The sequence below is a fragment of the Haplochromis burtoni genome, unplaced genomic scaffold (assembly GCF_018398535.1).
Source record: "Haplochromis burtoni strain Fernald_Lab_line unplaced genomic scaffold, NCSU_Asbu1 Contig_13, whole genome shotgun sequence".
In the NCBI taxonomy this organism is placed as follows: domain Eukaryota; kingdom Metazoa; phylum Chordata; class Actinopteri; order Cichliformes; family Cichlidae; genus Haplochromis; species Haplochromis burtoni.
Window position 1 is genome coordinate 4,296,231 of NW_024582374.1, and position 10,869 is coordinate 4,307,099.

Consider the following 10,869-nt stretch of genomic DNA (forward strand, 5'->3'; position numbering starts at 1 on the left):
TGTGTGATGTGCTGGTTCAGTTGCTGGTGGGTGTGCTTGGTTGTTTCAAGGACTCGTTCAGCTGACAGCCTAACAACTGCCAATAAAAGAATTTCATTTTAATTCAAACATGAAATGATGAAAAGAACTAAAAAGCAGAGACGAGTCTACTTTTTCAAAGCAGTCACCATGTAGGAGGCAATACAAAATGAAACAAACAGTTAAAAGTATGTGTGGGTGGGTGGGTGTGCTTATGAGGACCAATGTAGTGTTAGACCCTGTGATTGAGGGTCATCACTTCAACTTCAAAGGCCTGTTTCGGGGTTAAGGATAGAGTTTAGGATTCGGGTTAGAGCGGGAATTTGTGCTCGATTAGTTTAAGGTCGACAGCTACGGAATAAACTGGGAAGACGTGTTTGTGAGAAGTGTTGCTGGGATTTTATGCTACCCTCATGGAGTTTCCTTTTGACAGATTAGTCAGAAACATGTCGGCGCTCCTCCAGTTCCTCTCACACAGAGGAGCAGATACCGGTCCTTCTGTGACAGACGCTCACAGCAAACCTTGGTGTGAAGACACGCATGGATGTACCTTTCTGAGACCATCTCTTCCTGCCAGTATTGAAAAGGACACCAACAAAAAGCAAAACCTGAGAAAAACGAGTAGGGAGGAAGAAGAATCATCTAGAGACCCTGTCGTCTGTTTCATTTGCACCAAAGCAGCTGAACAGAACTCGCAGTGGTTTGTGCTTTCTAACCGGACAGACTGGGAACCTGAACTTTAACTGGCTTTGTGTTGTCATGAATAGTGTTATTTGCACTCAAAAGACACGAGAGTCTGCGAATTTACCTCAACATTCTCCGCCTACTGTAAGTCTCGGCGGGCTCAGCTAACAGGTGCAGCATCAGTGCACCATCGTTAATGTTCACATATGTGTTTGAACTTTTGTGCTATTTTAAATGTCATGTGAGTGAATGTTATTTATTCTCCTGAAGCTGATAAAGTATTCACATGGAGGAGTTATTCTGTACTCTGACTCGTGCTCCTTTTTCAGTCTAAATCTTGACAACAATCCTCAGGTTAGGAACACTTAAAGGCAGATTAATAAGTGCTGTTAAGCTTCAGCTTTGTGTGTTTCAGTGTTAGAGGTCTTCCTCTGCTCTTGCAGGACGCACTAACATTGCCGTACACAGAGGGACGCATTACTGCAGCTGTTGTTAATCCGTACGAGCCTCTGAGTGACACGCTGTAGTTTATGTGGTCCACTGAAAACAGCTGGCAAGTGTGTGTATGTTCAGGGGGAGGAGCTTATGATCCATCTGTCTCCGTTTCCCCACAGCTCAACGCGGTAGCAGGCAGCGAGGGGAGGCTGGGACAGACCCGAGTCCTTGTACTGCTTTAATTAAAACACGATTTGAGCCTCTGTTGGCTCAGATGCTAACAAGCCGTCCAACACATCAGCCAAAGAAGACAACACCAGGCAATTAAACACTCATTTTGCCTTCGTCCGAGCCAGTCCTGGAGCCTCGATGCTCAGCCCCATGAGGCCTTTCACAGCAGACAGGTCTTTATTCAGCCAGTGCCAGGTCTGCCATGAGTGCAAAATCAGGGACTGCTGAAAACACTCATCTCTGGCAGATTTAAGCAAGGACACCAAATAAAATAATAATAAAAAAAAAAAAGAGTCACATTTAATATCAACTTCTGGTTATGATTTATTAACTTATTCTCTTTAATTCATGAAAAAGAAAGAAAGAAAATCTTTAAAAACTAAAAAACTGTCAGTATAATAAACAATTGATAAGAATGTTTGATGATGAAAATAAAACAATCCTCAGCAGAAACCCACACGTTTGAAAAAAGCTTTTCATGTGTCGGCATGAAGCCGGCCTTTCATCTTCTTTCATCACACAAACATATTCAAATACACGTGGTTTCCTCCCTGCACAAACGAGAAATCATAAACAGCTTAGAGAAAAACAAAAAATCCCAACTTGGTTAATTTATCAAGTTCATATTCGGTTCTTGCATATTTCAAAGCAAACGTGATTTGATAAAACTCGATTATTTAGCAAACAGAGAATTTTACAATGAATCTGTATCCAAATGTGAAGAGAATAAGAAGATAAGCTCAGTTTGACGTTCTTTACATAAGATATAAAACATAAGCAGCAGGTAAACTGGGTAAAGCACTAACAACAAAAGCTTTGGTTTGTCCACCGAGCCTAAAAATTCTCCTCAAAAATGTTGAGAATCTGAGTGTTCATCAATCGTGCCTAAGCTTCAAATACAACAACGCACGTAAGCAAAAACACCCGATTCCTTTACAATTTGTTATAAATATTACAATTTTGGTTACAGTTTTAAAACTTTGGTGGATTGCTGGATCACCACAAAGAAAAGGGAAAAAAAAAAAAAAAACACATGGAAAACCCCCACAACAGATATGCATTTACCCTCAGAGCCACCTACAGCAATTCCAACAGGCTCCAACATCTATTTGTACCAGTTCAGGTACGAGGCAGGTCAGTCTCCTGTTACGGGTTAGTCAGATTTCTCCAACAACAAGCTGAAGAATTGAGATCAATCAAATAATGTGCCAATGTTTCCTAAAAATATTCTCAGAAGACAGAAAACGCACCTCACAAAACAAAAATGATACTTAAAGAGGACCTATTATGCTCCTTTCCAGCTCCATATTTCTATACTTGGGCTCTACTAGAGTAGCTTTGCATGATTCCCAGCCTAAAATAATCCTTATTTGTCCTACAATGGGTCTCGTGAACAGCAGGAGCTCAAGACCTGATCTGTTTTCTGAGAAAAGCATAATAAACAATGGCTCTCAGTGCGATCACACAGAACCAGAGACAGTCTGACCTCGACTCGCCAGATCGTCTGAAACTTGGTGCTGTTTAATAATGGATAAAAGCATAACAGGTCCCCTTTAATCATTATGCAGGTTTGTACACATAGACAGGATAATAATACAAACAGCTGTTATAAAGTCTAAATTATTTAGATGAAACACTAATCTGTTTAGTGCCTGGTGTTAGTGTTCCTGCTTAACTCTGACAAATCTGCTGATATGTTCTAAGAAGAACATGTGCTCTGATCACACAGATGTTCCTGCGAAACTGGGGAACTATCAGAATATGGACCTGAATGTGGTTACTCTCCCTGCCTTCACTGAAAAAAAACAACAAAAACAAATCCCTGATGACAGGTTGCAGGTGAGTAATGTGTTGAACTTTAGTGTTGCTCTCCTTGTCTCTGCGCACCGTGAGGAGCAAGAACAGGCCGACAGCTGTGACCCAGCAGTGCGAGACATAAACAAGGCTAAAAGAAACGGACGGGGCTAATGGACTCGAACGCATTCCATTAAATGAAAGAACTGAAGGAATTTTCCATCTGAGCCTCTTCAACGTCTTTCTTTCATACAGCCAATCCCACAGCAGCAGTGGGACACAGATGTGTTAGAGAGAAGCGCGAGGGGGCATCGACGGCTCAGCAAACTGGAGGTGTGGACTGCAGCTCAGATGTAGGATCGAAGTTCGGTTGAACGCTTCGTTGAAAGGAAATATTTTAGGCTGGATGAAATCTTCTGAGGCGCTTCAGCTGTCCGCGCGCTAAACAATCGCGAACACTCGAAAAAGTTACCTGAGCAAAATGTTCAATACGTAAAAACAAGACGCAAAATATAAACTCATATTTATGCCAGCATAATTTTCCCCAAGATTAAAAGCTGTGAGCGGTTTCAAACCTTCGTGATGAAAGTTAGAAACGATTTTAAAGATGATGCAGTCTGCGCCAACAAAATGCAGGTAAACGAATACCTTTAAAACATGATATATTGTGTTTAAATTGGCTTCCATTTAACTGTACAGGTGCAATAATTCAATGTAACATAATACCTGCTTCAACAAAAGTCCTCTAATAAAAAGCTGCTAACAGAAATGAAGTTCCACTCGAAGTGTACGCTGAGGTGGTGACAGGAGCTTTCCAGGTCATGTGATCACTTTGTTGTTCTACTTTTACATCTATCAGTGAAAACCTTTCCCTCTTTTTCATGTTATTGCACAGTACAGGCATCTGCACTATTAAAGTTTCTGCTAAAAGACACACAAACAAACACAAACCCCAACAGTCTCCACTGTGATTATGAAGAGACGCCTCTTTTCCCCTGCGTCTAAATGATCCACGGTCCATTAAAGGTGAACTGCGTCCTGAAGTATGTGCACACGTCACACAGGACGGTTAAGACGGGTCAGATGGTTTCCATCTCAGACAAAAACAGGTGAGGTGCTTTGAACGGACCGGGAAATATGGTCATTATGACGAGCGTAGTGTTGATGGTCAGCCGTGCTGTACCGCCAGCTCCTGTCCTATGAAGCGGCGCAGGCGCTCCAGATACTGGCTGTAGAGTTCAATGTCGTTGTGTCCCGCTCCCTCAACCCAGAGAGGCTCCACAGCCTTCGGGCAGCGCTCGAACAAGGCCAGGCCGTGGGAAAAGTCGATCACCTCGTCCTCCGTGCCGTGGATGATGAGCACTGGGGAAGTGATTTTGGATACTTTCTCAATGCTGAAATGGAAAGAAAGGAAAACAGGAATTAGAAACAGAACCCGCTGAAACAGTGTGGACCGTTCTGACCAGAGATCAGGTTATCGAGTCTGACCCCGTGGCCCTCAGCAGGAAAAGGTTGCAGTGCCCACTCCAGGTCAAGGCTGAGTTCTCCAGAAGTCTTCTGTTGTTTTCCTACCACCTCTGTTCCTCGCCCACTTTACCATCGGATATTAGCTCCTGTGCTAAAGCTGACATGGGCTGCTACTGACTCCGAGTCCTTATTGTGTGGCCAAGAGACTCGTTCTGGGGCCAAGGATCAAAAATAAAAGAACTTCCACAACACATTCGAGTGAACACCCACACTACAACTGCACACCCATGTGTGGCAGCACGTGGGGTTAAACTGAACAAAGAGCTTCAACAATCCTACTGGCACGTACTGGGATTAAAACTGTTTACAGAGAGACTTGAACAACCACAGTTAGTCCAACTGGACTAACAAAACGAGCACACACACACACACACAGGGCAGTGTGTGTGATGAGTCCTCCAGACGTAATTATGTAAAGTCTGAAAATAAACAGTGGCATGGTGGAACAACAGTTAGTACAGACACCTCAGTCAAAGACGGTTTGTAGTCCAAACCCCATTGGTGGCCTTACCGTGTAGAGTTCACATGTCGTCCCACAGAATGAACACGTTGGGGATCCTAACGTAGTCACCTGTGTGAGTGTGAGCTCCGCAGCACTGCCAGCATGCACGGTTAGATGTGTCTTGCAAAGTGCTTTGAGTGGTCATAATAGCAATGCATTTCCATAGTGAGAAAGAGCAAACACGAATCATAACCTACAAATCAGCAGATATTATCAATCATCCAGTTGATACCAGTACACCCAGTATAAGTGCGAGTGGTTTGTAAATGCACTCAACCTTGCCTTTGTGATTTTCCAGTCCAAAAAGAAACAAAAAAAAACAAAACTATGTGTCAACAGGATTTTCCAACAAATGAGACTCACTACACTGAAAAAACTAAAAACAAATAAATAATTCAAACAGCACTTCAGAAGAAGAAAGGCTTTCCTTTCAGCACGTCTGTTTTCCCTGGACAAACACACTTTCACAAGTCCAAGTGGGAATCATACTCTTCTGCTGACAGATTAATAATAATGTGAAAATATCAACAGACAGTCAATGAGTCAGAGCACACAGATTGTGCATTTTGTTTTTGTGCATGACGTTTAAACACCCTACTCAGCGACAGAAAGAAAGAAGATGAAGCACGAACAGATAGAGGGCAGTATAGAAAGCCGATCCCGTTTCCAACTCATCCACATGACCTGTACAGTCTCAGCTGACTCACAGCTGCATAATGGCTCAACTGTCTGGGATTTCCTTACCAGGATGACTGAGCATGCATCACATATACGGCTTTCACAGCCAATTGCAATGATGTGTTTGATATGCCGCAGTTTATCAAACATCATTTTAATTGGACAACGCAGGGAAACACAAAACCAGTTCATATCAAATTAACATTTTGTGTTTACGAACAAAATGTTATGTGGGAAAGAAATGAAGAGCTTCATACATACAAAACGTGTGAACGGTAAGAAGACTCTCTCTTACTTGGGGAAAGCGTCGAAGCAGTAGGTTTTCTTTGTGTCAGGAAACGCCACTCTCATACCAGATGTTAGAGGTGAGTGAAGAACCACGGCGGCACACTCGTACCGTGACGCCAGGTCTACAGTGGGAACTGTACCGATGCTCTGCCCGTACAGGATGATGTTCTCCGGGCTTATGCCATACCTGGTTAGAAATAAACAGAAAGAAAAAATACGTATAATACAGACGAGAGACAGCAGCCAAATCCACAAATATTACCTTTGGTGTACTAATGATTACTGACAGTACTTTCATTAATGCTTTGGTTATTTTTCAGAAAGAATTTTGTTCCTCAAGGGTCAAAGGTCACATGTCAGGTAAATTTTTTATAGTCACCAAAAATGACTGACCAGTTTCTAAAATTCAAATTTTTATTTATTTATTTATATTTCAGAAAGCACATGCATATTTTTTTCAACATGCTGAAATTAAGACCTGAGTAAAGAATGACACACAACGGTGACTTTTACATGAGCCGACCTTTAGTTAGCGCTCTGTTTTGTAACCCCCGGGCTACAGCTGTATTAGCACAGCACCGCTTCTGTTAATGAGACACTTCATCACCCTACAACGCCCTTGAGATACATCACCCCTTAGCCTTCCCTCATCCATCCATCTCGCTCTTCTTTATTCACACAGCAGCTGTCCTCACTCTGCTCCGTCCTCACCACCACCTCCATTCAACCCCCTTCATCACGCCCCTTTATTCGAACGTTCGTTTTCTGCTTTTTCTCTTCTTTAGCACTTCTCACAGCAAAGGCATTTTTTGCCTGGGCACATTTTAAACATCGTTTGATCCCAGCTGTATCCATTGTAAACTCATGCCCCATTTTGCCCGAACAAGTTCGCCTGGGATAATAAAATTACACCTCGAAGGACACGTTTGGGCCAACTGCATCATCACATACCGTGTACGCAGGGCGTGCCAGGCAGCATCTATGTCTGCATACAGATTCTTCTCGGAGGGCTTGCCGGTGCTGACGCCATAGCCCGAGTAATCATAAGAGAAGATGTTGCAGTTGATGCGAGTGCCGAGGCCAATGTAGAAACTGCTCATCTGGCCGAGGTCAACTGCATTGCCGTGGGAGAAAAGCACCGTAAACCTGCAGGGATGATTCAGACAAAGGGTTAGTAACGAGCTAACAGACACAGACAGGTGCACGCTTGTCGGTTTTCCTATTTCCTTTAAAATAAATAAATAAAAATCAATATCAGCACTGGAGCCAAAGATCCAGCCTCTGCTGTGCTCTAATCAGAAATATATGATATATAGAGAACTACATTGTGATTACATGAGAAATATTCTTGTTTAGCGTTGCCAACAATAGCATAGCTAAACACAGAACTTTTATTAAGGCAGAAAACCAACTGTGCACAGAAATTAATCAAATCACAAGTAACCTGCTGTTTAAATCAAAAAGGTACTTGATTCTATAAAACTGTTGCAGGTTGAAGGATTATTTACCACGAAGGACTCTTGCTTCCAGACATTTAGTATAACCTGAGAAGCAGGGTATCCACTGTGAACGCTGGGTATCTAGCCCTTGGCTGTTATTCATGAATGCGTGTTGTGCTCTCTGGAGTAACCTGATACTTTTTCTACACACCGACTGTTTTGAAATTCTCCCTCGGTGGTTTTGTTTATGAGCTCTTGCAGCCCGTGGCTTCGCTCTTGGCCTTTCCACTTAGAAAGCAGCAAAACAATGACTCTGCCATATCACGTCAGGCCTGGGATCATTCTTTGTAATACTAGAGACACATTAATGCAAGATAAATGGACTGTAACACAAGCCTGTCCATTTCTTTTTAATTCATTTGGTAAATTAATCAGTAGCAGTTAGAGTTAAATTCTTTTACATCTCATAAAATACTGTCAAACCTTCTAAGATGAAGAAGGTTATTTCCTCTTATAAAGCCATTTACCAACAACGGCCAATAAAGTCAATCACACCACATAGCTGCAAATGTTTTGTCTCTGACTGGAAACTTATGTTGTCAGGGAGTGTGCAAATCTTTTTACTGCGATCAGTATCACAAACAACAGCAAATTCAACTTTAAGGCTCTACAAACAAGCAGAGAAAATAATGAGAAAGAATAAAGACAACAGAATAAAGTCTGACGGGTGTGCCATGATCTACAGAAAAAACCAGGAAGAGAAAATCTTTGCGTCAGCTGAGTCAACAAGAAAAGAAAAGAACGCAAACCTGGGCGTGAACAAGACTGTTGAGGAAGAAGACGGTTTAAATGCTTCAAAGCGAGTGTGACATACCTGTCAGTCACAGCTGACAGCTAATTCCATTTACCTGGAACTAGGAGCGCAGCGAATGTACATGCAGCCGACTCTGTTCCCTCGGCTGGATCGAGCAAGAAAGACCTCCGTAGTGTCCAGCTCTCTCTGAGAGTACTGAAACTCCGCTCGGTCCGTCAGGTGAAGCTTCCATCCCCCCTCTACGGCCCCGGTACCCCCGCTTCCAGCAACTGAAGCGCCACTCCGCGCCCGCAGGCTGGATGTCCCCGTCGCCCCTGGTGCAGCAGGGCCCGCCTCTGGGTCTGGCAGAAAGGTGTACGTGGGTTCTGGGGGCAGGAAAGCTAGCTTGGCGGCAATGCGGCTCGGGCAAGGCGGGCAACAGAACAGGCAGCAGAGCTCACTGAGAGAGAGGCCATTCATCCTTCACTGAGAAGAAGAACACAGACAAGAGGATCACTGTGCAAATGAATTCACATCATGCAAACGTTAACACAATGAAACACTTATTACAATTTAATGCACAAGGCCCTTAGTCTGTGGGTGCCGACAATGGGGATGAAGATTTGTCTACACCAGTTTTGGCAGAAAGCATTTCAAACATATTAAATTAATTTTGACGGTTAATGCACTGTCAATCATAAAAACGTTACCCAGCAATAATGATAATAATCTGTAAAAGTCTGCCACCTTGAGCGCCTTAATCTCCTTAAATGTGGCTCAATAATTATTCACAGGATAAGTTTCAGGTTTTTTTGTTTTTTGTTGTTGTTTTTTTAAGAAATCTGAACGCCAACCTGGGCTTTTGCAGCTGTGATGGACCATATATTAAATGTGTTAAATGATTTGACAGACTTGAGCCACAGACCCATCGTTTTTTCTTCATACTTCACACTGATGTTTATAGAGTTCCAGGTAAACCACAGTGACTAATGCTCGTTGTTTTTATTACAAGTCATGAGTGAGAATAAATGCACGTACACGGGGACCAACATGACCCCCCCGTGTGAAACAGCAGACCTACCTGTTGAGTTGAAGCCTGGTCAAAGAGAAACGAGCTGTGCTGAAACAAAACAAACAAGGAAGTCTTCCTTCCACCTGACCAGAATTCAAACTCGGGACGCTGCCTGCAGCCCTGTCAGCTGAACAAGGAAAAAGAGCTGGAGCCTTCCGGCTGACAGGGAAGTGTTATTTACAAAGTGTCTGCTGGCTTTTCTTTGTAGTCCCTGAACGCCACATTCCACTCATTTTACACCCTGGAACAGACAAACGACGCGCTTTTCTCTCCAAACGCGTCCTGGAGAGCTAACTAAATAAAAACACCAGCAGCTGGTTTTAGTTTGAGATCCCGACTTCTCAGTTTGGGAGACTCGCTTCCAATAAAAGTCCTGCCCTCAAAGTGACCGAAACTAACTTTATACACGAACACAGAGATGTCCCTCTGTGCCCCCTGTCCGAAGAAGTGACAGTGAAGACCAAAAGAAGGGACAAGTCTTCCCCTCGCTTCCCGGAGAGACGTAGTTTTTTTTTAGCGCGTCCCAGCTAACGCTATGCTGGCTTAAGCTAGCAAGAGGACACAAACACAGCTGCTCGGTAAAAGCGGGCTCGCGCTGTGACGTACAGCGCCGTTAAAATGCAGATCCCGGTGTGAACGCTTCTGTCCGCGAGCCCATTCTGGACGCTGCTGGCGTGTCCTCCCGGTTTATACACAGCCCTGCCTGTCGTTATTAATCCACACAGATGCGGTGTTTTCCTACTTCTCTGCAGTTTCACCGCATCCGGAAGTGACAGTTGACCGGATATGACGCAGGAAGTTTCCATTGGACAATTATGGGAAAGGTGTTATCAGCGCGGATGACGGCGCTGTAAAAGGTGACATGTTTGAACTTGACTGTTAATTTGTATCTTTAAAGATAAAGAAGCTCAATTCACGGTATTTCTCATAATCCAAGTGTCATCGCAGTTACTTGGAGACCCGGCTGATTCATCAAAGATGATATGTGCTACTTACAACTAATTTTATTTGATAAAGAGCACATTGTGCCCTAATGGATCTATGTGTGATCTCAATTCAATTAACAGCTTATATCCCCTTTAATTTCTCAGTTCAGTTTTATTTATATAAAGTCAAATCACAACAACAGTCACCTCAAGACGCTTTATATTGTAAAGATGTAAGAAAAAAATACAAAGAAAAACCAACAATCAAATGACCAGGTACTTCCCAACTGTGGGAAGGGGAAAAAATCCCCTTCCCAAATGTAAGTAAATGATTTAAGCTTGTTTTGTGTCCTAAAGGAAGGTGGGTCTTCCACAGGTCAACACTCTTAAGCTGTAACTCTCCCCAACAGTTTATATTAACACACACACACACACACACACACACACACACACACACACACACACACACACACACACACACA

At 43.1% G+C, this 10,869-nt stretch overlaps 1 protein-coding gene across 1 annotated transcript; it reads right to left on the minus strand.

Annotated features, from left to right (window-relative positions):
- Positions 1-1,674: 1,674 nt before the first annotated feature.
- On the minus strand, positions 1,675-10,545 carry abhd17ab (abhydrolase domain containing 17A, depalmitoylase b). Its single transcript, XM_005932474.2, has 5 exons — positions 9,471-10,545; positions 8,505-8,875; positions 7,109-7,303; positions 6,165-6,344; positions 1,675-4,556 (listed from the first exon to the last, which is right to left on the minus strand). Exons 2-5 carry the CDS (start codon positions 8,867-8,869, stop codon positions 4,331-4,333), a joined length of 966 nt encoding a protein of 321 aa, XP_005932536.1. The 5' UTR covers positions 8,870-8,875; positions 9,471-10,545; the 3' UTR covers positions 1,675-4,330.
- Positions 10,546-10,869: the final 324 nt, after the last annotated feature.

What these genes read in the sequence shown, in the direction of transcription:
- abhd17ab (XM_005932474.2), bottom strand. Translation starts at nt 8,869, where the DNA reads ATGAATGGCCTCTCTCTCAGTGAGCTCTGCTGCCTGTTCTGTTGCCCG. An exon ending in CGCTGCGCTCCTAGTTCCAG is followed by an intron (nt 7,304 to 8,504) that starts GTAAATGGAATT and finishes TCATCCCTGCAG; the next exon opens with GTTTACGGTGCTTTTCTCCC. An exon ending in TGGCACGCCCTGCGTACACG is followed by an intron (nt 6,345 to 7,108) that starts GTATGTGATGAT and finishes ATTTCTAACCAG; the next exon opens with GTATGGCATAAGCCCGGAGA.